General features: G+C 50.6%; 1 protein-coding gene across 1 annotated transcript in view; it reads left to right on the top strand.

Moving 5' to 3' along the window:
* Positions 1–2,559: 2,559 nt before the first annotated feature.
* Spns3 (sphingolipid transporter 3 (putative)) overlaps positions 2,560–26,565 on the top strand; it is a 56,778-nt gene continuing 32,772 nt past the window's right edge. Inside the window, 8 exon segments of the mRNA XM_048366042.1 lie at positions 2,560–2,770; positions 7,134–7,199; positions 13,445–13,581; positions 15,148–15,299; positions 15,889–15,955; positions 16,858–17,006; positions 17,731–17,883; positions 23,823–24,012. Of these exon segments, the coding sequence (XP_048221999.1) occupies positions 2,560–2,770; positions 7,134–7,199; positions 13,445–13,581; positions 15,148–15,299; positions 15,889–15,955; positions 16,858–17,006; positions 17,731–17,883; positions 23,823–24,012 (1,125 nt within the window).

The following is a 26,565-nucleotide window of genomic DNA, read 5'->3' as shown; positions in this document are numbered from 1 at the left end:
CTTTTCTGTATATGTGGTGCTGAGGAATCGAACCCAGGGCTTCATGTGTATGAGGCAAGCACTCTTGTCACTAGACCATACCCCCAGCCTTGGGAGAGTCTTATCTCCAACTAACAACCAATAAGCTGGAAGTGGAAGTGTGGCTCAAGAGGTAGAGTACGAGCCTTAAGGAACAAAGCTAAGGGATAACACCTAGTCCCTAAGTTCAAGCTCCAGTACAGAGACACTCATGTGTACACACATACACACACTAAACATTAAACAAAATGAGGATTACAGGTTTCCCTTTTCTTTTTTTCTGTTTATGACATTTTTTGTCACCTCTTATTAGAGCTGGTCTCCTGCCTTGATCCCTAAAGGCTTCTGAGTAAGGATATTTACTTACAGTGATTAACTTTAGCAAATCTGATACTGCTAGAAAAATTTCTCCTAATTTAGTGCCTGCATTCCAATTTGATTAGCTAATCCAATGACATGCGTTTCCCTCCAGTGTGGACCTAGGCTGGGGTCCTGGGTTGCATTGTCATGCCTCTTTAACCTCCTTTAAACTGAATGGTTCTTCAGTCCTTTATGAAATTGACTTTATAAAAGGACTCTGGCAACTGAACTCAGAGACACAAACCTGTAAGCACCCACACCATTACACCTTTAGTCCCTGACATTTTAAATAACAGAATCCCTTAAAAACTGTTCCTAAGCTGAGCATGGTAGTAGATACCTGTGACTCTGCTATGTAGGAGGCTGAGGCAGGAAGATCATGAATTCAAAGGCAGCCTGTGGTATAAAGAGAGACCCTTTTGTGTGTATGGGCACATGCGCATCTTCCCGCCAGTACTGGGGGTTGAACTTAGGGCCTAGGTGCTGTCCCTTAGCTTTTTTTTTTGTTGTTGTTCAAGGATGATGCTCTCTCACCTAAGCCACAGCTCCACTTTTGGCTTTTTTGCTTGTTAATTGGTGATGAGAGTCTGTTGGATTTTTCCTAACCAGGCTGGCTTCAAACTGTGATCCTCAGATCTCAGCCTCCTGAGTAGCTAAGATGACAGGCATGAGCCACAGGCTCTCAATGAGAGTTCTAGTTTTAAAACAGTAGCTATGGTTCCTGAATTTGTCTGATGTTTTCATTTCTTCTTCTTCTTCTTCTTCTTCTTCTTCTTCTTCTTCTTCTTCTTCTTCTTCTTCTTCTTCTTCTTCTTCTTCTTCTTCTTCTTCTTCCTCTTCTTCCTCTTCTTCTTCTTCTTCCCCTCCTCCTCCTCCTCCTCCTCCTCCTCCTCCTCCTCCTCCTCCTCCTCCTCCTCCTCCTCCTCCTCCTCCTCCTCCTCCTCCTCTTCTTTCTCCTTCTCCTCCTTCTCCTCCTCCTGGGTTTGAACTCAGGGCCACATACTTGCTTGATTTGCTCAGCTGGTGTTCTACCACTTGAGTCATGCCTCCAGCCTGTTTTTTGCTGGTTATCTTGGAAATGGAATCTCTAAGATTCTCCCTGCCCCCCAGATGACTCTTCCAGGTCTCATCCTCCTGAGATTGCAGATGTGAGCCAGCCCCGTGCTGCCCTTGATGTTTTTGTTTTTGTGTTTTAGCCAGTCCTGGGTCTTGAACTCAGGGCCTGGGCACTGTCCCAGAGCTTCTTTTGCTCAAGGCTAGCACTCTGCTGCTTGAGCCACAGTGCCACATCTGGCTTTGTCTGTGTATGTGGCACCGAGGAATTGAACCCAGGGCTTCCTGCATGCTAGGCAAGCACTCTACCACTAGGTCACATTCCCAGCCCTGATGTTTTCTTATGATTGGATTCATTGCTGCCTTTCTGGCCAGAGCCCTGTACCATGACATGTGCAGATGCACATCTGGAACCTTCTGCCTCACAAGTGGTTGTCTCTGTCCCTTCATCAGGGTGTCTGGCCCTGCTGTTGAGCCCTCTGTCATATGCTTATTCTAGTTCCCCTTGCTAGTGGTAAGCAAGTTGTAAAGAGGTACCTAGCTTATGCCATTATCCTTCCACTCCTCAAATGAACCCCTAGACTCAGCCCCAGGGGTGAAGCACCCACAAGGCTGTCTCTGCTGCCATCCCCTTCTGATGCCCATTTCTCCAGCAGGGCAGCCTCCCCTCGTAGCCCAGTTCAATAGTGCTCCATGGCCAAAGCCCAGGCTCTTGGTCTGAGCCTGGTTCAAGGCCCTGGCTTGCACATAGCCCATTCCCTTTGTGTGGGCAGCCAGCCAGTGTGGCATGAGCTGGGCTTCGGTTCCATTCATCATCTTGCCTGTCACAGGGGAACCCCTTCCTCACTGGGGGCCACTTACAGACACAAACTAGATTGTCCAGCCACAAGGCCAGGACTCTTGTTCCCCGCAGGCCTTGGAGCTGAGGATGGTGCAGCCCGCCAGCGGGGTTGGGGTGTGCTCAGTAGGAACCTGAGATGAGATGCTATAAGATGCTGCACAACCCGACAGCTGAGGGCCAAGGGCCGGAAGCCCACAGGAAGTGACTGTGGGGGGCTGGTAAGGCCTTCCCTTGCTTCCCTCACATGCGTGCTGAGACTGGAGCTGTGGTTGCCATGGCTGGAGGTGATGTCTGCAGAGTGCCCAGATGCTGGGATACCAGGGCCGCAGGGCCAGTCCTTGGGGCCGGGTGGGCTCTATGGGGCTCTGGCTTCAGGTCGCTGTTCCTTGGCGCCCACCCCCACACCCTGGAGTTTGTCCCGCTGGAGAGCCTGTGTGGCCGCTGTGGTTCTCTGTTACATCAACCTCCTCAACTACATGAGCTGGTTCATCGTGGCAGGTAAGGAGTGGCCGGCAGGGTGCACCCCACTGAGGGCAGGGGGGCCTGGGTGAACTCCTATTGAGCACTCCCACTCAAGAGGCCACTCTGTGGGATTCTGATGCTGAGGGGGGGTGTGTCCAGCCACAGTGAGCAACCCCAAACTAAGAAGGGGCACAGGGAATAATTCCCCCCCAAAGCAGGAAATAATCCTCCAAATAATCTCCCTGGCGTTGTTTCCTTCCTTCCTTCCTTCCTTCCTTCCTTCCTTCCTTCCTTCCTTCCTTCCTTCCTTCCTTCCTTCCTTCCTTCCTTCCTTCTCTTTCTTCAATGCAGAGCCTCTCTCTTGCTTGGATTTTTCCACTCAAGGTTGACACGGTACCACTGGAGCTACCAGCACCCTCTGCTTCTTGCTTTTTGCTGGGTAAATGGAGATGAATCTCACAGACTTTCCTGACTAGGTTGGCTGGGAACCTTCATCCTCAGATCTCAGCCTCCCAATTGTTAGGATTATAGGTGTGGACCCTTGGCTCCTAGCTGGGAAAAGTATTTTTTTTTTTTGTCAGTTGTGGGGCTTGAACTCAGGGCCTGAGCACTGCCTTGAGCTCTTTTGCTCAAGGCTAGCATTCTGCCACTTTGAGCCACAGCACCACTTCTGCTGTTCTGATGGGTAATTGATATGAACAGAGTCTCCTGGACTTTTCTGCCTGTGCTGGCTTTGAACCACGATTCTCAGATCTCAGTCTCCTGAGTGTAAGGTTTATTAATCCACCAATAAAGAGAACACTATGCACTATTCAGGCAGGAGAGAAAATTTTATTTCGGAACTCCTGGCCTGTGGCCCAGATTACGCATGGCTGGAGAGGGGCTGAGCCACAGCAGGCCACGCCTTATCTAGGGCTAGTGCTGGGAGGTATGGCCGGGTGAGGAGAAGTGGCTGCCTCCATGCGTGCCAGTTTCCTAGGTAACACAGGTACTAGAGGAGACTTAAACAGGCAGGGGGAAGGGCATCTTCATGGACCCCCCACCCCCGGTGGACCTTACACTAAATAGCTACGATTACAGGTATGAGCTACCAGTGCCGGCTTGGGAAATGTTTTAAGTGGAAAATGCCATTGGATTTGAGATAGGGCCCCGGGATCACACAGAGCTGAAGGAGAGGCACAGGGGAGTGGGCAGCATAGGCCTCTGTTTTCTGATCCCTGAGGCTGGACTGTCTGCTCTTCCTCTTCCCACCCTAGAATCCCTGGCTGGACTGTCAGACCTTGACTCCTGCCTGCCTGTGGGGACTCCCTCTGCCTGTGGTCCTGGTGGGAATAAAGGCTTAGAGAAGGGACACCACACATGTCCTGGGTCGCTGGGGACAGGCATTGGTGCAGTAGCGGGTTCTCTTGTGGGAGAGGGGGCTCCTCCCGTGGTCAGTGTGTCAATACGGGTAAAAGCAAAGCCAGCTTCATCTGGCCACAGGCCACTCACACTAATGAAATTGGTTGACTCTTTGCTAAGCATGGATGATGAGTGCACTAGAGAAGATCTTACTTAATTAACGGTTGGTCTTGCCTACTTGGGTCATCTGTCTTTTCCCCTCCAGCCATGATGCCTTCTCTGTGTTATTAAGAAGGGGAATATCATTGCATGTCTGGGTGCAATGGCAGCTGAGCCCAAACTAGGGGTCTACACAGAACTCCCACTCAGCACTTCCAGTTCCCGGGGGATGACCACTGGCTGTTGTCCACTGGCCAGGTGGTGGAGGCCCATGGGGCCTTCTTGGAGTGATTGTGACAGACTGTAGCTCCTGTTTGGAGGTGTCTGTTGCTCTCCTATGCTCCTGGGTGTGAAGGCAGGCTGCCTCTGGCCGGGACCTGAGTCCTGGCTCCCCCAGTTCCAGCTGTACAGGTGTGGGCAGCTGGAACCCCCTTCCTCATCTGCTTCGTGGGATAGCGGCGACAGTGCCTGCCTCTTGGGGTAGCAGCTGCGCATGCCCAGTGTGGGGCCTTTCTGCGATTTAAGGAAAGCAATGTTGTGTTTGCTGTGGGTCTCCAAAGGCTGGTATGCTGGAGGAATGGTCACTGCTATGGCGATGTGGAGGAGGAGGGCCTATACGGGAGGGAAGTAACTCCGCCATGGGGGCCCCACACTAGTGAAAAGGTGACGTCTGTCTCAGGAGGTGTCTCCAGGGTCTCATGCAGCAGGCTGAGTTCTGAGAGATGAGTTGTTATAAATGATCTTGTACTGCTCACCTGTATTCTCCTTCCATCCGCCATGTGTCATCTTTATGAGGTTCTCCTCAGGGCTGGTAGGCAGTGGATCCACGCTCTTTCTTTGTGTGTGTTGGTACTGGGGCTTGGACTCGTGGCTTTGCTCTCTCTTTTGGCTATTTTGCTCAATGCTGGTGCACTACCACTTGAGACATACCTTCACATCTGGCCTTTTACTGGTTAACTGGGGATAAGAGTCTCACGGAGGGCTGGGGATATGGCCTAGTGGCAAGAGTGGTTGCCTCGAATACATGAAGCCCTGGGTTCAATTCCCCAGCACCTCATATACAGAAAATGGCCAGAAGTGGTGCTGTGGCTCAAGTGGTAGAGCACTAGCCTTGAGCAGAAAAGCTCAGGGACAGCACCCAGGCCCTGAGTTCAAACCCCACCACTGACCAAAAAAAAAAAAAAAAAAGAATATAGTCAGAAAACGGCCAGAAGCGGCGCTGTGGCTCAAGTGGCAGAGTGCTAACCTTGAGCAAAAAGAAGCCAGGGACAGTGCTCAGGCCCTGAGTCCAAGCCCACGACTGGCAAAAAAAAAAAAAGTCTCATGGAGCTGAGCACTGGTGGCTCACAACTGTAGCACTAACTACTCAGAAGGCTAAGGATCATGGTTTGCAGCCAGGCTGTGCAAGAAAGTTGGGAGACGCTCAGCCCTGAGTTCAAGCCCTGGGACTGGCAAAAAAAAAAAAAAAATCTCATGGACTTTCTGCTTGGGCTAGCTGGGATTACAGGGTAGCCATTGGTGCTTTGCCTTGCAGTCATGCTTGTAAGCCTCCAGAACTGTGAGCTACAGAAATCTATTTTCTTTTTTCTTTTGGTCAGTTGTGGGGCTTGAACTCAGGGCCTGAGGGCTGACCTGAAACTTTTTCACTCAAGGCTAGCACTCTACCACTTTGAGCCGCAGCTCCACTTCTGATTTCCTGATGGTTAATTGTAGGTAAGAGTCTCACAGACTTTCCTGCCTGGACTGGCTTCAAACCACAATCCTCAGATCTCAGCCTCTTGAGGGGCTAGGATGATAGGTGTGAGCCACTGGCATCCTGTATCTATTTTCTTTGTAAAGTACCCAGACCCAAGTATTCTTTTTTGTTTTTTCAGACCCAAGTATTCTGTTGTAGCAACACAAATCTTCACAATAACCATGGAGCCACATGGCTCCATGATGACCCTGGCCCTTTTCGAGATGTCATCAAAAAGCTGAAGGGCTGGGCTGGGAATATGGCCTAGTGGTAGAATGCTTGCCTCGTGTACATGAAGCCCTAGGTTCAATTCCTCAGCTATATATATATATGAAGCCCTACATGAAGCCCTAGGTTCAATTCCTCAGCGCTATATATATATATCCGGAAGTGGCGCTGTGGCTCAAGTGGTAGAGTGCTAGCCTTGAGCAAAATGAAGCCAGGGACAGTGCCCAGGCCCTGAGTTCAAGCCCCAGGACTGGCAAAAAACAAAACAAACAAACAAAAAGCTGAAGGGCTTTCTAGGCACAGAGCCCAGATTCTGAGTAGCTGCCTCCTTCATCTTCCTTGGGCAGAGGGCCACAGCACTAGCCTGTGGCTACCAAGGCCTGGGGGTGGGAGCTTCAGAGCCCCAGTGAGGGCGGACTGGGAGCCCCAGGGGTGGGCAAACCTCCCGTGCACGTGGAGATTCAGGTGACGAACACTGTTCTGTGCAGTGACAGGGAATGGCCAGTCACTCTGGAGACAGGGTGAATGGCAGCTGTGCCTCCCTGCTTGTGTAGTTACGTGTCTATCTTAGAGCGTGTGCATTTGTGTATTGAATCTGTTTTTGTGTGTTTGTTACTGAGGCTCTATGTTTCTGCAGGTACTTCTCTTTTTGAACAACTGTTCTTCTGCGTGTATATGTATCTACACATATGCATGTAGATGCTGTGTGCACATGTGTATGGAGTTCAGGTTTCTGAGCATGTTTTGTGTGTGCACGTGTGTGTGTGTGTGTGTGTGTGTGTGTGTGTGTGTGTGTGTACTTGTACAGGGGAATGGGAGACAGAACTAGAGGTTCAGCTGCCGTGCCCGGTGAGGGCTGGTCAGCTATGTCCTGTCCACAAATCAGGATGCTGGCAAGCTAGTTCTCACTCCTGACCACAGCCCCTGTGTCCCCAGGAATACTGCTGGAGGTGCAGAAGACTTTTCACATCAGTGACAGAGATGCTGGTTTGCTGCAGACAGGTGAGGAATGAGTTCCGGGCCTGGAGCGGGGCACCCTGTACAGTGGTAGGCCGGGACTGGGGCTGGGCACAGTTGTGCAGAGAGAGGAACAGGAAGTCTCTGATCATCCAGTCACTATGGTGCTGTTGTCACTTATCTCCTTATGCTTGTGAAATCATTTGAGCATTTCTCAAAGACCAAGAAATCCTCATGTGGCAACATCTGATCACCAGGATACAGATAGACTGACAACCAGCCAGCCAGCCAGCCAGAGGCCTGTTCGTCCATGTGGGCTATGAAGAGCTCAGGACCATAAAGAGCCGAAAGTCTAGTAGCAGCCCACAGCCTTCCAGATGACATATTGGAGGCTTTCTTTCCCTTGCAAGTGCCTGCAAAGTGATCACCACCCACATTTTTTTTTCTTTTGGTCATGGGACTTGAACTCTGGGCCTGGGCACTGTTCCTGAGCTCTTCAGCTCAAGACTAGCTCTCTACCACTTGAGCCACAGTGCCACTTCCAGTTTTCTGGTAGTTAATTGGAGATAAGAGTCTCACAGACTTTCTTGCCTGTGCTGGCTTTGAACCGAGATCCTCAGATCTCAGCCTCCTGAGTAACTAGGATTACAGGTATAGTCCATTGACACCTAACTTATCTTTTTTGTTGTTGTTGTTTGGCCAGTCCTGGGCCTTGAACTCTGGGCCTGAGCACTGTCCCTGGCTTCTTTTTGCTCAAGGCTAGCACTCTGCCACTTGAGCCATAGAGCCACTTCTGGCCGTTTTCTACATATGTGGTACTGAGGAATCAAACCCAGGGCTTCATGTATACAAGGCAAGCACTTTTGCCGCTAGGTCATATTCCCACCCGACACCTAGCTTATCTTTTTGGTTTTTTTTTTTTTTTTTTTTTTTTTGCCAGTCCTGGGGCTTGGACTCAGGGCCTGAGCACTGTCCCTGGTTTCTTTTTGCTCAAGGCTACCACTCTGCCACTTGAGCCACAGCGCCACTTCTGGCCATTTTCTGTATATGTGGTGCTGGGGAATTGAACCCAGGGCCTCATGTATAGGAGGCAAGCACTCTTGCCACTAGGCCATATCCCCAGCCCCCCTGTTTTTTTTTTTGTTTTTGTTTTTTAGAGGAAAAAAAACTTCTTTTGTTTCCATTTCTTGGAGTTCTTTTTTCTTTTTTTGGCCAGTCCTGGGGCTTGGACTTAGCCTGAGCACTGTTCCTGGCTTCTTTTTGCTCAAGGCTAGCACTCCACCTCTTGGGCCACAGCACCACTTCTGGCTTTCTGGCTTTTTCACTATATATGTGGTGCTGAGGAATCGAACCTAGGGCTTCATGTATGCGAGGCAAGCACTCTAGTACTAGGTAGGCCATATTCCCAGCTCTTGGAGTTCTTTTTTTTTTGCCAGTCCTGGGGCTTGAACTCAGGGCGTGAGCACTGTCCCTGGCTTCTTTTTGCTCAAAACAAGCACTCTACCACTTGAGCCAAAGCACCACTTCCGGCTTTTTCTATATATGTGGTGCTGAGGAATTGAACTCAAGGCTTCATGTATACAAGGTGAGAACTCTACCACTAGGCCATATTCCCAGCCCCTGGAGTTCATTTTGATAAATATTATTTTGTATGATCTGATGCACATAGGCATTGCATCTTTATTTTTCTCCCCTAAGAGCGTCCTCCCTTGGTCTCACTGTGTGTGAATGCCTAGAGTCTTGTATAATTTATCATTTCCTGTGGTATTTTAGATATAGCTTCTGCATATGAGCAAAAAGGTATGTCTGAGCTTGGCTTACCTCACTTAACTTGATTTTTTTTTTGCCAGTTCTGGGCCTTGGACTCAGGGCCTGAGCACTGTCCCTGACTTCTTTTTGCTCAAGGATAGCACTCTACCACTTGAGCCACAGCGCCACTTCTGGCCGTTTTCTATATATGTGGTGCTGGGGAATCGAACCCAAGGCTTCATGTATATGAGGCAAGCACTCTTGCCACTAGGCCATATTCCCAGCCCTTAACTTGATTTATTCTAGGTCCATCCACTTCCCTACAAATGACATAATAGTTTTCTTTCTAAGTCTGTGTAATATCCCATTGTGGATTAGGTGTCACATTATTTTTGGATCCACTAGTCTATTCTAGGACATCTATTGTTTCCATAACTTGGCTAGGGTGACTAGTGTGGCAGTGAACATGGATGTGCAAGTGTTTTATAGTACCCTGGCTCATGATGTTCTTAGTAGATGCCCAGGAGCCACTCACATTTTTCATATGTGACTACACATGTAGTCACATATGGTTACAGCAGGGGCTGGGAATGTGGCTTAGCGGTAGAGTGCTTGCTGAGCATGCACCAAGCCCTGGGTTCGATTCCTCAGCACCACATAAACAGAAAAAGCCAGAAGTGGCACTGTGGCTCAAGTGATAGAGTTCTAGCCTTGAGCAAAAAGAAGCTCGGGGACAGTGCTCAGGCCCTGAGTCCAAGCCCCAAGACTGGCAAAAAAAAAAAAAGTTTCATGAACTTTTCTGCCTAGGTTGGTTTCAAACTGCTATCCTTAGCTCTTGGCCTCCTGAGTAGCTAGGATAACAGGCGTGAGCCACTGGCACCTGGTTCAGATCCTTTTCTGTGATCAGCCTGAGAATAGGTCTGTACCCAGCCCAAGGAGCTCCTTCATCACCCCTCTGTACAATCTCCTGTCTACCATTGGAAGCAGGAAGAGACACAAAAAATCCAGGGTGAGGCGCCAAGAGACTCAGTAGAGGAACTTGTGGCTTCTGCAGAGAGGACTGAGCATAATCACCAAAGCACCAGGGCCAGGCCACGCCTCCCGGCAAGCAGCCAAGCTTTATCTAGGGGCTGTGCTTGTCTGCTCCTCATCTATGAATTAGCATCCTGTCTGCTCCTCATCTATGAATTAGCATCCCGACAGAGATAGTGGCCTGGGGGAGGGGCAGGGACAGAGGGAATAGATGTCAACACGTGACTTTATTCAGAAAACAGAGTCAGTGTTTTTCTTGCTGTCAGTCTGATTTGCCAGGTTGGTTGGTCTGGAGAGGGAGGGTGGGCTTTGCCACCTGGATTGGAGGGTGGGCTCCTCCCATGAACCCAGTGAACTTGAGCGGCAGCTCCAAGAATTTGGTTGAAAATAGGGTTTACAAAAAAATAAACTAAGATCATTCCTCAGCATCCACCGAGGATCAGTTCCAGGACCAGAATGGTTGTGTCCCTTCCCAAAACAGCCCAGTGCCCGCACAGAATCCATTATTCCTCCTGTGGACTCTAAGTACACGTTAGATCACTTACCTGATGCTATGCAACGCGTCTTTATAGTGTATCATTTGTGGACAAATGAAGAAAACAAACGACTGTACTAATTCAATGCTGACACAGTTCCTTCCTTCCTTCCTTCCTTCCTTCCTTCCTTCCTTCCTTCCTTCCTTCCTTCCTTCCTTCCTTCCTTCCTTCCTTCCTTCCTTCTTTCCCTCCATCTCTCCCTTCCCCCCTCTCTCTTTCTTTCCTTCCTTCCTTCTCACTTTTCTTTCTTTTTGGTAGTTAATTAGAGATAAGATTTTCATGGACTTTCCTGTCCAGGCTGGCTTTGAACTATGATTCTTAGATCTCAGCCTCCTGAGTAGTTTGGATTACAGGTGTGAGCCACCAGACCTAGCCATATTCCATCTCTTACCCCACTGATGCCTGTCACATCAGCACAATAATGAGCAGAACATGGAGATGCCAGGAATGTAGAATGCTTACCTTCTTCTGCAGACAGGCCCTTGAAAATAACTAGAGCAACTGCAGATTAAGGAATTTATATATTTCAAATGATCCCTTTCTCCCACCCTATGAAAGCACCTGAAAAAATATTTGTATAACTTTTTATTTTTATTTTTGGCTGGTCCTTGGGCTTGAACTCAGAGTCTGGGCACTGTCCCTCAGTTTTTGTGCTCAAGGCTAGCATTCTACCACTTGAGCCACAGCACCACTTCTGGCTTTTTGGAGATAAAAGTCTTACATATTTTCCTGCCTGGACTGGCTTCAAACCACGATCCTCAGATCCCAGCCTCCTGAGTAGTTAAGATTACACGTGTAAGCCACCAGCACCCAGTGGGTGTATAGCTTTTGCCAAAGAAGACATGCATAAACAAGATTGGGCCCTGGTGGATCACATCTATAATCCTAGCTACTCATGAGCTGAGACCTGGAGTACTGCAGTTGGAAGCCAGCTTCAATTAGCCAGTAAAATATTGGTCTGAAGTTCTGGTTCAAATGATAGAGCACCAGCAATGAGCAAAAACATCAAGTGAGCACTGGAGGTCCTTAGTACCAGGTAAAGATATGCATAAATAAGACATAGAGCAGCCCTCCCCCTACAAAAGGAAGACTGATAGCTTTGTCTCCACCACAGCTAAACATTTCTGCATTATGGTGATAGGAACTATATAGTTAGTAATAATAATAGATAATAATTAATGGACAATAGCACAGAGCCATTCAGGTACCACTTATACATTTGATTAGTGTTCTCAATAGCTTTATAAAGCAAGTACTATTGCTGTTCTGTGGCTGATGTAAAAGTAAAAGAAAGAGTTAAGGCCACTAGACAGTAGTAGTAGGCCAGGATTTGAATTCAAATGGTTTGACTAGATTATTATGGGGGGAGGGGCGGAATTCTTACAATGTTGCATGGACCAATCTCAAACTCCTGGTCTGAAGAGAGTCTCATGGGGCTGGGAATGTGGTATAGTGTTTGCCTTGCCTTCATGAAGCCCTGGATTTGATTCCTCAGCACCACGTAGAAAAAGCCAGAAGTGGCTCTGTGGCTCAAGTGGTAGAGTGCTAGCCTTGAGCAAAAGAACTCAGGGACAGCACCAAGGCCCAGAGTTTAAGCCCCAGGATGGGAAGAAAGAAAGAAAGAAAAAGAGGGAGGGAGGGAGGGAGGAAGGAAGAAAAAAGTGAAAAAGGCTATAAAAAGAACTGTTGCTCAGTTTCACTGGGAATAGGGCAAAGTAGATAAAACATCAGAGAGATGCCATTTGTTTCTCATTACATGAACAAATACAATGCAGTTGGTTACAGGAAAGCCTTGGCATATACTTCTATGTGAGTGTAAGTTGACATAGTCTTTTTGGAGCCTATTTTGGTAGTAGCTATTAAGAATGTTAATAGCCATTGACACCAAAGATCATTCTCTGTGGAGTATAAGGTTGAACCGTTATTAAACTGCTGGTTTTGTAGGTCAAACTTGTCCTAATTTCCACACTTGCATATAACTTTATACAGTACTAGAGCAGGTCATAAGAGAGTGGGAGTGGTGTAAACATGATCTATGAAGAAACTGGACATTCCTTGGCTTCAGCAAATGTCAGTCATCTTCACTCAACGAGTGGAATTCTATGTCTTGGGCTGAGCCCTCCAAAGCTTAAAATCCTGGACTGATGAGATGGGGTTGAGGAGAGCTCAGACCTCCTTTTGTTTCCCTGCCAGCTATCCCAGCTTTGAGGCCAGATCTCACCATCTTCCCTTATCCATGTGGCACAGAGATAAACAAACCCATGGTCATTTTCTCATCTTTACAGAACAGCAAACACATTCATTAATCCAGTTGCTGATATCTGTAAGGGCTTATTTTCTTATTTACTTGTTTATTTTTGTGTATGTACCAGTACTAGGGCTTGAACTCAGGGACTGGGCACTGCTTTTTTACTCAAAGCGATTGCTTTACCACTTGGACCACAGTTCCATTTCCATCTTTTTGCTGGTTAATTGAAGATAAAAGTCCTGGGCTTTCCTGCCTGGGATGGCTATGAACCAAGATCCTCAGATCTCAGCCTCTGAGAGTAGCTAGGCTTATGGATATGAGCAGGTGCTAATACTTACTGTAAAGTAGCAGATTTACAACAGTGTCTGGGAAATACTGGACCAATTTAGGCAAACTAGTCCTGCCCCAGCCTCCAGAGTCACCCCTCGTTTGCCCTTGTTCTCTGTGCTCTTTGGTTGTTGGTGGAGGCAGGCCCCCGGGAGTGAGGCTGGCTCCTCCAGGGGCAGGGTGCTGCTCCATGAGGTGGAACTGAGATGGGCCCAGGCCTGCTGCCACACTCGGGCCTAGGAATTTCAGTTGGACCAGGGTTGTGAGAGCTGCCTTATCTTTTCCTCTGCACATCCTGCCAAGATGCCAGCTGGTGGCATCCAAGCCAGTTCCTTTCTGTGGCAGAAGAGGGACCATCTCCTTTCCTTGCCCTGGCTGCCTTTGTGTGTCTCTGTCAGTCTTTATCAGCTGCCTGCTGGTGTCTGCGCCTGTGTTTGGCTACCTGGGTGACCGGCACAGCCGCAAGGCCATGCTGTGCTTCGGGATCCTGCTCTGGTCAGGGGCTGGCCTCTCTGGCTCCTTTATTCCCTCTGAGGTAGGTGCCAACTCCACTGGCTCCTGAGAGCAACCCTTTGCTTCCTCTCTGTTCTGCCCCATCAGAGCTGAGTAGAGATAGTTTTGGCCCAGACTAGTTTAGGACCCAACTGTTAGCTCTGGAGGAGGGGTAGGGCCGTCTCCAGGCTGGAGGGGTACAACCCTCAGACATGTTTTTGTCAGTTGTGGGGCTTGAACTCGGGTCCTAGGCTCTGTCCCTGAACTCTTTTGCTCAAGGCTAGCGCTCTACCACTTTGAGCCACAGCTCCACTTCCAGTTTTCTAGTGGTTAATTGGAGATAAGAGTCTCAGGAACTTTCCTGCCTGGAGTGGCTTTGAAATACTATCCTCAGATCTCAGCCTCCTGAGTAGCTAGGATTACAGACATGAGCCACCAGCACTCAGTAGCCCTTAGACTTTCTTTTCTTTTTCTTTTTTTTTGCCAGTCCTGGGGCTTGAACTCAAGGCCTGGGTGCTGTCCCTGAGCCTCTCTATGCTCAAGGCTAGCATTCTACCATTTGAGCCACAGCGCCATTTCCAGTCTTTTCTGTTCACATGGTACTGATGGGTCAAACCCAGGGCTTCATGCATGCTAGGCAAGCACTCTACCATTAAGCCACATTCCCAGCCCCCTTAGGTTTTCTTTCTTGAATATCCCACTGCCCCCTTGCTCTCTGAACTGGGGAGGTGATGACAGCTCCTTCCTTGGGGAACTGGCATCTTTCTTTCTTTCTTTCTTTCTTTCTTTCTTTCTTTCTTTCTTTCTTTCTTTCTTTCTTTCTTTCTTTCTTTCTTTTTTTTTTTTTTTTTGCCATTCCTGGGGCTTGAACTCAGGGCCTGGGCTCTGTCTCTCAGCTTCTTTTGCTAGCCTCTTCAAGGTTATCACTCTACCACTTGAGCCACAGTGCCACTTCTGGCTCTTTTTGTTTATGTGGTACTAAGGAATCAAACCCAGGGTTTCATGCATGCTAGGCAATCACTGTATCACTAAGTCACATTCCCAGCCCTTTTATTTCTCTCTCCCTTCCTCCCTTCTTTCCTCCCTCCCTCCCTGCCTCCCTGCCTTCCTGCCTTTTCTTTCTTGCTGGTACTGAAGGTTGAACTCAGAGCCTGGGTGCTATTCCTTAGTTCTTTAGCCCAAGGCTTTACCACTTGAGTCACACCTATGCTTCTGGCTTTTTGCTGGTTAATTAGCGATAAGAGTCTCATAGACTTTCCTGCTTGGGCTGGCTTTGAATAACAGTCCTTGAATTTCATACTCCTGAGAAGCTAGAATTGCAGGTGTGAGCCACCTTATCCTGGTTTGGGAATTAGCCTTAGTGAGGAAAAAGACTCATGAGAAGGCTGGGGACACAGCAGGTAGTAGCTCCAAGTGCCAGCAGTGGACGTCCATGTGGTTTGGGGAACCTGGGGTGGGTGTAGGGCAGAGGGATTAGTTGCAGCTTCTTCCCTAGGGACTGTCCTGAGGTTCCTTTGAACCCTCTGACAAACCCTGTCCATATCCTTGGGTCCTTCAACCCACGGTTGATATCTGGAACTCACCATGGACTTGTGCCTGGCCCACCCAGCATTCCTGGCTCTTCTTCCTGTCCCGTGGAGCTGTGGGCATGGGCATAGTGAGCTACTCCACCATCGCGCCCACTGTCCTGGGTGACCTCTTCGTGCAGGACCAGAGGACTCACATACTGGCCATTTTCTACATCTTCATACCTGTTGGAAGGTTGGTATTAACCCTAGATCCATTTCCTGGGGTGGTAAACTGAGGCCCAAAGGAGTCAGAACAGGGACAGGGCTGGATCAGAAGGGTTGGGGTATGAATCCTAGTGCCCACCCATGTCACTTCATCTCTCTGAGGCAGTTCCTCAGTGATGCTAATTGATGAGGCAGTGGTGAGGAGCAGAAGGCCCAGAGATGGCCCCAGTGGGAGCATGTACTCCTTCCAGAGAGGAAAAGCAGCCCTACCCTCAGCAGGGACAACAGGTAGGATAGTCTCCTCAGTTCTGACTCTGGTGTCCTGAACTTCCCTGGTTCTGTAGAGAAGGGCTTTGGGCATGAGGTTGTGTGTGTGTGTGTGTGTGTGTGTGTGTGTGTGTGTGTGTGTGTGCATGGAGAGAGTGGCACTGGAGCTGGGTGCCAAGTCCCTGAGGGCTTGACCAAGGGTGGGAACACCTGAGTCTCACACAGCTCGCTTTTCTCAGGGGAAGGGCTGGACAGAGCGATTTTCTGGGTTACAGCCTCCCCAGGTTGGGCTGGCTGTGGGCCCTGCCTCTCACTTCTCACTGCTCACCTTGCACATCCCTCTGTCCCAGTGGTCTGGGCTACATGCTGGGGTCAGCTGTGTCAGAGCTGAGGGGGAGCTGGCCCTGGGCCCTCCGGGTGAGTCCAGTGGCCTTTCCTTCCCCCTTCCCCCGCCCCCCCTGGCTGGCAGGGACTTTCCAGCCTCCAGTGGTCTTGGCCTCTTGGCACGTTACCCGGCGCCATGCGGGCGTCAGAAGCTTTGGACATTTGAGGGCATGTGGAGCATGGGCCAAATAAGTCAAGACTTGGGGTTCAAATCACAGCTGCTAGTGGTATGACCCCCCCCCCCCAAGCCAGTGACCTTCCTCTCTGGAAACGTTGTTTGCCCCTCTGTAAAGTGAATGCCACTCCTGGCATCGTGAGGACTGTTGGACAAGAGTGGAAAGTTCTTAGCTCAGGGGGAGACCTATAGCAGGCCCCAAGGACCGGAAATGAAGGCACTCAGGTAGTGGAGTCAGGACATGGGGAACACACCTGCAGAAGACGAGCTCAGTCTGGAACAGTGTACAGAGGCTCAGAAAAAGAAGGAATGGGGTGGCAGAGGGACTGGACCTGCAGAGTTGGGGCCTCAGGCTGGGTGGGTGTCAAGGAGGCTAGTCTGACCTGCCTTGAATAGAAGCATGGGGAGAAAGAATTGGGTCAGGATTGCCATGGCTTTGGGGCAAGGCCAGGAAAAGGGTTGGCTCTTGGGCTGGGAGTACTCCGTGGCAGAGTTCCCATTTTCAACCATCTCAGGCCCCTCCGTTTCCAGGGAGGGGGCTGTGGATTGGACAGTCATCAAGTCCTGGGGGGGGCTATGGCTCCCAGAGGCCATGCCCCTCCACAGGGGTGGGGAGAGGCCCCCTCCTCAGTTCTGTGTGTGCCCAGCACCTGGATGTCAGGCCTGGATCACAGAATTTGGCACCTATGAGTGCTCACTCCTGAGTCTCGTGGCTGTGGTAGCAAGTGGCCCTGAGGTTCTGGGACCCTCCCTTCTCTAGATCATGCCTTGCTTGGAGGCCGTGGCCTTGGTTCTGCTGGTCCTGCTGGTTCCTGACCCACCTCAAGGAGCTGCTGAGGGGAAGGAGGAGGTGCCAGCAGGGGTCCCAAGGAACAGCTGGTGTGAGGACATCAGATATCTAGGGAGAAAGTGAGTACCTTGCTCCTCATTTCCAGCCACAGAACCCCATTCAGTATCCCCGACCTCTCCCTGCCTCCAGGGGGGCCTCTCTGGAGGTCTCAGAGCTCACCACCCTCTTTGTCTTCTGAGCTCCAGTCTCCCCTCCATGCCACTCCACAGGACAGGTGTGTGGGCTGGGTGGGGGGTGGATGGCTGAGCTCCAGCTTTGCCTCTGTGCCATCCACAGTGACTCCGGGACTCCCTTCAGTGGGTTTATTATTTATTGGCCTATCAGTACAAGTGCTTGAACTTGTGCTTGCTAGGCGGGCACTCTGTACCACCTGAGCCATGCCTCCAGTCCTGCTTTTTATGGTGTTTTAATTGGAAATGGAGTCTTCTGGATTTTTTTCGACCTGATCTGGCTACAGATCCCAGCTTCCTGAGTGGCTAGGGTTGTAGGAGAATGCCACTAGGCCTGCCTTCCTCAGTGATTTAATAGATGCATTTTGGCAGCCTGACCTGCTTCTCCAGGTTGGAGGATGCATGTGCAGCCCCGGGTCTCATGGTCCCCTGAAGCATGGGGCAGGACAGGACCCAGCTATCCATGTTCCAGAGCTATGCGACCTTTTGAGGGAGCTGCAAGGGAGATGGTGGGCAGGCAAGGGTCTCGGGGAGCATGGAGGATACTGGAGTCTCAGGCTAGGCACCTGTGGTCCTAGTCTCTCTTTCTTCAGCCTGGAACCCTCTCTTGCAGCTGGAGTTTCGTGTGGTCCACACTTGGAGTGACAACCATGGCTTTTGTGACTGGAGCCCTGGGCTTCTGGGCACCCAAGTTCCTGTTTGAGGCCCATGTGGTTCACGGCCTGCAGCTTCCCTGCTTCCAGGAGCCATGTGGCAGCTGGGACAGGTGAGGGCAGAGGGCAGATGATGGCCCAGCCCGGCGGCTGGGGCTGGGGCAGACAAGGAAGAGGGCAGACGGTGGCCCAGCCTGGTGGCTGAGGCTGGGGCAGTTCTCAGGGGACCCAAGACCCAGATTTAGTCCCCCCTCCCCATGGTTTTGTGAAGAGAGCAGCAATCTGGGCCCAGTTGTCAGCCAGTAAGCCCTGGTCCAGCCCTGCCTTCCTATGTGACCACAGGTGGCTACTTTGCCTTTTCTGGGCTGAAATCCCTGTCTCCCCACTCTAAGGGCTGCTGTGGGGTCCAGAGGGCCCTGGTGGTGGGTAGGGGAGGTTTCTTTGAGGATACCTCTCCTTCATTGGTGGAAGGGCTCTGGTACCTTTTGTGAGGTCACATGTTACCCACTGCCTCTGGAGGGTGCTGGAGCCTTGCTGGGGGCTTGATGGGGTCGCGGGGCTGTGGGTTCCTCTCTGCCTTATGGGTGCACCCGGAGTCTGGGGAGGAGCTGGACGCCTTGCTCACTTCCTTATCTGTCCCCACCACCTCCTGCCAAGTCTTCAAGGATCCCAGTGGCTTTCAGTGGGAGTCCAGGCCATCTCCTAGCCCTCCTGTCCCTGCCACCTGAGTCCTAGTTCCTCTTCTTTTCTGGTCTATTTTCCTGGGGTTGTTTTTCCTTTTCCATCCATGCTCTGTGCCCTTCCCTAGAGATGCACCCACCCTAGGCTCCCAGGCGGCCACATCTGCCTTACACTCCCTCATGCCCTCTGAGACACTCCTTCAGACCCGGAGGGCACTTCCTGTACCCCTTATCAGGGCTTACTACATTTTTACTTTTTAAATATTTTTACCAGTACTGTTTTTTTTTGTTGTTGTAGGTGGTGGTCATGGGACTTGAACTCAGGGCCTGGGTGCTGTCCCTGAGATCTTTTGCTAAAGGCTAGTGCTCTGCTACTTTGAGCCACAGCACCACTGCTGGTTTTCTGGTGGTTAATTGGAGGTAAGAGTCTCATTGGACTTTCCTGCCTGGGCTGGCTTTCAGTTGTGATCCTCAGATCTCAGCCTTCTGAGAGGCTAGGATTACAGGAACAAGCCACTGCACTTTGATAAACTTTTTTTGTGTGTTGTTTGAGATCAAACTCAGTGTCTTGTACTTACAAGTCAAGTGCTATAGCACTGAGCTACACCTTCAGTTCTAAATTTTACTTTGGGCCTTGTGCCAGCATTTTATGCGAGGTGCCCTTGAGAGAAGCCATTCCTATTATCCCTGTATTAGGAGTGAGGTGACAGAGTTCAGTGACTTTCCAAAGCTATCAAGTAGCTGAACAGGATTTGAACCCGTCTGACTCCAAAGCTGGTGCTCTGAGTCACACGTCCCATTGTCCCTGATGAGCATCTGATCACTTCCCCAGCAACTGGTGGGTCTTCCTGGCTCACAGAGGCACTCAGGGAAGCTTGCTAATGAAGGCCTCAAAAGGAGGCTGAGATCTGAGAATCATGCTTCAAAGCCAGCTAGGGCTGGATAGTCTGTGAGACTCTTATTTCCAATGAACCACCAAAAAAAAAATGGAAGTGAAACTGTGGCTCAAGTGATAGAGTGCTAGCCTTGAGCAAAAGAGAGTGCAAGGCCTTGAGTTTAAGCCTCAGTATCGGCAAGAGAGAGAGGTTGAGGGGAGAGAGAGAGATGGGGAGGGGAGTCGGGGGGGAGAGAGAGAGAAAGAGCGCATGATGTTTATCTTGGCTCTGTAGCTAGATCCTCTCTCTGGGGTCAGAAATGAATTGAACCCTGAAAGCCCTACATCAGCTTGAAGCAGTAGGGACAGAGCTAAGCTGCTCTTCTGGCATTAGCAGGCCATACATTCTATCTATCTCCCCTACCCCTGGCCTCCAGCCTTCCTGCAGCACTGCACAGCCTCGGGCAGACAAACAGGACAGTTTAGTTTCTTGTGATCAGTGCAATGAATGACCCCACACTTAGTTAATTAAACAGTAGAAATGGATCTTCTCATAATTTTGGAGGCCAGCAGTCAAGGCGTGGGCAGGACCTGCCCCCCCCCGCCCCCAGCCCCGTGTTCTGGAGGAGGAGTCCTATCCTCTCTTACTGCCTGCCATCCTTCCTTGGTGTGCGGCCACACCACTTGCCTCTGCCTCTGCCTCTGCTGCCGAGGTGCTTGTTCAAGACCCTCCCTGTCTCCCACTGCTGAGAACGGGGCTGACTGCATTTGGAACTCCCCTGAATAAGAGGGGTGAAGCACTCTGCACCGGATCCTTAAGTGGATCTGTGAATCCACTTCTCTCAAAGGTTCTGAAGAGGAGAGCGTCTTGGAGGGGGCATTCTTCAGCTACCACTGAGTGGTGGAGTCCCTGTGCTGGGATCCTGCATGGACCTAGGGTCCCGCATGAGCCTGGTGTGAATGCCTTCTTCTTGGTTAGGACAGACTTGAGACACGAATGGAATCCTAGCTACTCAGGAGGCTGAGACCTGATGATTGCAGTGTGAAGACAGTCCGGCAGACAAGTCCGTGAGACTCTTATCACCAATTAACCACCCCCAAAAAAGTCAGTTTCTTGCAGAAGCCGTGACATGCAGGATTCCCAGGATCCCCGCACAGCTGCAGGGAGAATTCAGCACTAATACGGAGGCCTTCTGGGGGTGCATATGTGCAGCCTGGACAGTCTGCCAGCAGGGGCTGGTGTGTAAGGAACAGGAGGAACTTGCTAGTCCTTAAGAGTTCTTTATAGCCAGGCACCTGGGGCTCACATCTGTAATCCCAGCTACTCAGGAGGCTGAGACCTGAGGATTGTGATTCCAAGCCAAGTCCATGATACTCTTTTTTTTTTTTTTTTTTGGCCAGTGAACTCAGGGCCTGAGCACTGTCCCTGGTTTCTTTTTTGCTCAAGGCTAGCACTCTGCCACTTGAGCCACAGCACCACTTCTGGCCATTTTCTGTATATGTGGTGCTGAGGAATCGAACCCAGGGCCTCATGTATACGAGGCAAGCACTCTTGCCACTAGGCCATATTCCCAGCCCCTCCATGATACTCTTATCTCCAGTCAACCACTAGAAAACTGGAAGTGGAGCTGTGGCTCAAAGTGGTAGAGCGCTAGCCTTGAACAAACGTGCTCATGGATAGCGCCCTGGCCATGAGTTCAAGCCCCATGACTGACAAAAAACAAACAAACAAAAAAGCCAAACAAAAAGTTCTCTGAAGTCTTGGAGCCTGTGGCCCTGGAAAGTCTTGTGTGGGAGGTAGAGATCAGGGAGACTGGATAGATGGCAGGCTCCTGACCATTCCACAGGCTCCTGGCTGGGCTGGAGACCATTCCACAGGCTCCTGGCTAGGGCTTGAGGGATGGCAGCCCCTGGCCATTATACATGGTTCTGGTAGGGGTTGGAGGGGTCGCAGCCTCCTGATCATCCCACAGGATTAGATTCTGGACTATGGGTCTGTGGGGAGATGCAGCCAGGGTGAAGGGCTTAGGGGAACAGTGCTCCAAGTCAGGGGAATGGAGCAGGCCAAGAAAGCACAGGGCAAGTGTCAAGAATTTTGTTTTTTGAGGCCAAGGCCCACTCCCGACTGCTCCCTTGGGCCACCATGCTGGCTGGAGCTTGAACAGAAGATAACTAGGGGGCGGGAGCTGGTGGGAAGATCCTTGTTAGACCTGGCTTTCCCCAGCTTCATGTTTATCAGAGCTTCTGCTGTGCCTCTGAGCGCCTTTGAAAGGGAGAGACTTAAATGGGGTAAGAGGGCAACAATTCCAATCCTGGCTCTGAGCAGCAAGGATACAGAGAAAGCCATCTCTAAGGAGAGGGTATTTTTGGGTGGGTCTTGAGGGATGAATAGGAGTTTGGGGTGAGGGTATGAAGGTGGGGATAACAACTATTCTGGATCTAAGGGAACAGATTTGTGCCTGGGGTGAGGTGAACCAGAGTCAGGTCCTGAGGACAATATGTGCCGTGTACAGTCGAGGCCAAATTCTGGTGGGTGTTTGGGAGCTGGTGGAGGGTTTTCCACTGCACTTTTGGGATTTCTGCATGGAGAAATCAGGGGCATGTTCCCAGGGGAGGATGCACAAGGGGGAGCCAGTAGGCTGAAGTGGGCCCAGGAGCAGATGGGAGCAGGAATGAGGTCAGTGCCAGCTGGAGGCTGCCAAAGAGCGGTTCAGACAGAGACTGCAGGAATGGAAGTGGATGCTGGGATGCCGTAGGCATCCTGACGGAGCATCCTCATGCTCCGTCCCAATGTGAGTGGGAGGGAGAGAAGAGAGGCTAGAGAGCTGGGGCACTGGAATTAGGACTACTTACTTGCTAGGCAGGCGCTCTACAACATGAGCCACAATCCTAGCTCCCTTCTGCTTTAGCCATTATTATTATTATTTTGGTCATGGGGATTATACTTGAGGCCTGGGTGGCATCTCTGAGCTCTTTTTGCTCAAGGCCAGTGCTCTACCACTTGGAGCCATAGCACCACTTCTAGTTTTCTGGTGGCTAATTAGAGATAAGAGTCTCACAGCCTTTCTTGTCCAGGATGGCTTTGAACCATGATCCTCAGATTTCAGCCTGCTGAGTAGCTAGGATTGCAGGTGTGAGCCAATGTTGGCTGGCTTGCTTTAGCTATTTTTCAAGTAGGGCCTTACCCTACCTATACCTTCCACATAGCTGGTATGCCATCTACATGCCATCATACCAAGCTTGTTTGTTGAGATGGGGTCTTGCTGCCTCAGCTGGCCTTAAACTGTTACGCTTACCATCATCTCCTGGGTAGCTGAAATTACAGATGTTAACCTCCTTACCTGGCCCAGAATCCTCCTCCTCCTCCTTTGAGCCTCCTCCTGTTCTTCCTCCCTTTTCTCCTTCTTATCTTTCTCCTCTTCATCCTTCTCTTCTTCCTTCTTTACCAGTACTAGGGCTTGAACTCAGAGTCTTGTGCTTTTGTTCAGCTTGCTTGCTCATGGCTGGTAATCACCTGAGCCATTTAGCTTTTTAAGATTAAGATTCAGAATTTATTGCTATGGTTAATTAAAAATTGTTATTGTAAAGGCCACGTACAGAGCTATTTATCTTTTTGCTAGTTAATTGGAGATGGAGTCTCAAGACTTTTCTACCTGGACTGGCCTTGAGTCATGACCCTCTGATCTTGAGATCACAGGTTAGGATTGCAGGGACTGGGGCCTGGTTTGGAATTCTGATTTCTTTCTTTTTTTTTTTTTTTTTTGGCCAGTCTTGGGGCTTGAACTCAGGGCCTGAGCACTGTCCCTGGCTTCTTTTTGCTCAAGGCTAGCACTCTGCCACTTGAGCCACCGCACCACTTCTGGCCATTTTCTATATATGTGGTGCTGGGGAATCGAACCCAGAGCTTCATGTATACGAGGCAAGCACTCTTGCCACTAGGCCATATTCCCAGCCCATGGAATTCTGATTTCTTTTTTTGGCCAGTCCTGGGTCTTGGACTCAGGGCCTGAGCACTGTCCCTGGCTTCTTCCCGCTCAAGGCTAGCACTCTGCCACTTGAGCCACAGCGCGGCTTCTGGCCGTTTTCTGTATATGTGGTGCTGGGGAATCGAACCTAGGGCCTTGTGTATCCGAGGCAGGCACTCTTGCCACTAGGCTATATCCCCAGCCCGGAATTCTGATTTCTTGAATGAGCAATTTTGGATGATGAGAGGGTGAATAAGGTCACTGGAGGTGAGGAAGGCTGGGAACTGGGTCTCCTGGGCAGTGTGGACCAGACACAAGGCCAGTATTGTGTCCGGGGCCAGGCAGGTAAGGGCCTCAGGGCTGGCAGGTGTCCCTGGGCCTCTGACCAGGGTCCTGAAACCCCAGGAGTATCATCTGAAGGGAGGGGCACAGCTACCTTCTTCAGAGGAACCACACCAAACTCCTGGCCAGTTTTTGAGACCAGGCAGAGCTGATGCACAGCTGACATAGACCTCTCTGTTCTTCTCCACCAGCCTGATTTTTGGGGTACTTACTGTTGTGACTGGCATCATTGGAGTCATTCTGGGTGCAGAGGCTTCCAGAAGGTACAAGAAAGTGAGCCCTAGAGCTGGACCTCTGGTCTGTGCCTCCAGCCTGCTCGCCACAGGCCCCTGTCTCTACTTGGCTCTGGTCCTGGCCCCGACCACACTTCCAGCCTCTTATGTAAGTGAGGGCCCCTGTGGAGGGGTGAGGGTCCTGGTGGGTTCAGTTCCCTCCTGCGAGGCAGCCGTTTCACAGATTGAATCAGCACCAGCTGGACATAAGCTGCACAGCAAGGAAGGAGTGAATCTGGACATTGACCCTAACCTCTGTGGCTCTGAAGTGAGTCCTCTGAGCTTCTGGTCAGTGCTTTGATGTGAGATGGCAAGTGGGTGGGGACTCATCTGTCCTCAGGGCGTATGTAAGTCCAGGGGGCAGAGAGGGTTCTTTGCTGGTTAATGACAGGGAAATGCAAGGCTAGGCTGGCCAGAGCCACCACTGGAAGGGCACTAATTGTAATAACAGGAGATTTTCCAGATCTCTCTCACAGTCCTCACTTCAATTCTCAGCTCCCCCCTCAGACATCTCAGAATAAGGGCACTCAGCCCCTTCTCTTTAGTGCACCTGATCTCTTTTCTTTCTGAAAACCCTCCCCAAAGGCCACTTCCTTCCAAAGCCTCCCCACCCTCCCAGGCCTCCATCCTCGGGTGGAATTTACCATTCCCATCTGGGCAGGGCAAATGTTTGGGCCTCATCTGGTGCTGGGGTATTTGGGGCTGTGGGATTTGTTGGGCACAGATGGGGAGTCCCCAAGGGCAAGGCCCAGTTTCTGTGTGCAGCAGCACTCTGGCTCACTGAAGCTCAGCCCTGCCTATTGCCCCCACCCCCAGACAGGAAGGTGCAATGACTTTGGGGAAAGTAGTCCCAGCCTAGCTCCATCCAGGTGGCTGGAACTTCCTGCCCTTGCTCAGTTCTGTGACCATGGGCATGGTTGCTGGGTTTGGTGATCTCCACCTCTATGGACATGAAACCTTGCACACGAATGCCACATTCACCCAGAAGCTGGACTGGTCAGCAAGTTGACGATGCCATTTTTGGTTCTGTAATAGTTTGATGTGTTTCTCATTCATACACTGGTCTTCGGACTCCTCTCTTTTGAATTCCAGTGTTGGCTCTGCCTCCAAAACTGCTACACAGGTTGACAATTTCCCTGAGAAGAGTGACAGCTGCGGCTCACTTGTATGCTGTTTGTGCCATCTTCTGTCCCTTGTTCCCAGTGCCACCCCTTCTTTAAGACTCTGACCCTTGAAGAGCTATGCTGGGGGGAAGGACAACTGGAAATGGCCCACTGTTAAGAATTACCTTGGTGGGGATTTTTTGTGTGTGTGCCAGTACTTGGATTTGAACTCAGGGACATTGTGCTCTCCATTAGTTTTTTTTCCCTCCAGGATGGCCCTCTACCACTTGAACCACACCTCCACATCCTGCTCTTTGCTGGTTAATTGGATATAAGTCTCATAGAGGGGCTAGGAATATGGCCTAGTGGTATAAAGTGCTTACCTTGTATACATGAAGCCCTGGGTTTGATTCCTCAGCACCACATATATAGAAAAAGCTGGAAGTGGAGCTGTGGCTCAAGTGGTAGAATGCTAGCCTTGAGCAAAAAGAAGCCAGGGACAGTGCTCAGTCCCTGAGTTCAAGCCCCAGGACTAGCGAAAACAAAACAAAACAAAAAGAGTCTCATAGACTTTTCTGCCCAGGCTGACTATGAATCATGATCCTTAGATATCAGCCTCCTCAGTAGTCAGGATGACAGGCATGAGCCACCAGTGCCCAGCTTGGAACCTTTCTTAAATGGGTGCTGATCACTTATTGTCCAGCCTGGAGCTTCGGCTAACTTCCCAAGAGACTGGAGGAGGCCATCATTTCCTTCTATGGGTGCTATTATTTAGTCTGCTTGACACTGCTATGAAAATTTTTCTCTTATTTCACTTCACAGACAGCAAACTTGAGGCCTAGAGACTTGAGGCCACAGATAAATAACAGGACAGACAAAACTCCCACTCAGGTCCACAGAGGCTCAGTCTGTGTCCTTGTTGCCCCACAGGGAGAAGCAGAGCCCTGACCCACTGAGCACTGACACGGGTCTGATGCTGATGGGTGTGGTGTGGTGTGGTATGGTGTGGGGACAGAGATCTTTCCCTCTGGCTGGTGGGGGCTGGTGGTACCAGCAGGCCTGACTCTGCAGGGAGCTTGAGACCCTGGCGGGTAGAAGCTGTCAAGGCCTGCCCCTGCGTCACCAGTGGGGTGGCAGCCCCTCTGCCAGCTCTGCTTCTGCTGCTGTCTTGCTTGGCTGCTTCTTGGCTGTTTTTTTGGGGACACAGCTGTCTCCCACCCTGTCTCCTGGCACATCTCCAGAGCTGCATGTCTCATCTAGAAATGACATTGTGTCTTGGCCAGCAAAGCCAGCTGGAGAGACTTCTAGCCTGTCGGAGGGAAGGGGAGAGGCTGAGGGGCAGAAAGGTGGGCGGGGCCAGGAGACAGCCATTCTCCAGCACTAGAATCTATATGGCTCTGAGGACCTCACTGCAGCTGGCTGTGTGCTGCAGGCCTGGATTCCAGAGCTCCCCACTGTGGCTGTGCTGTGTATGTGGGTGTGGGCCCTTAGCAGGTGTCACTCATAAGCCCCTTACCCTCTCCCAGTTATGCCTCTCCTGCCTGCCCGCCTTCCCCTCT

The sequence above is a fragment of the Perognathus longimembris genome, chromosome 17 (assembly GCF_023159225.1).
Source record: "Perognathus longimembris pacificus isolate PPM17 chromosome 17, ASM2315922v1, whole genome shotgun sequence".
Taxonomy (NCBI): domain Eukaryota; kingdom Metazoa; phylum Chordata; class Mammalia; order Rodentia; family Heteromyidae; genus Perognathus; species Perognathus longimembris.
This window is presented reverse-complemented; position numbering and strand designations above follow the sequence as displayed.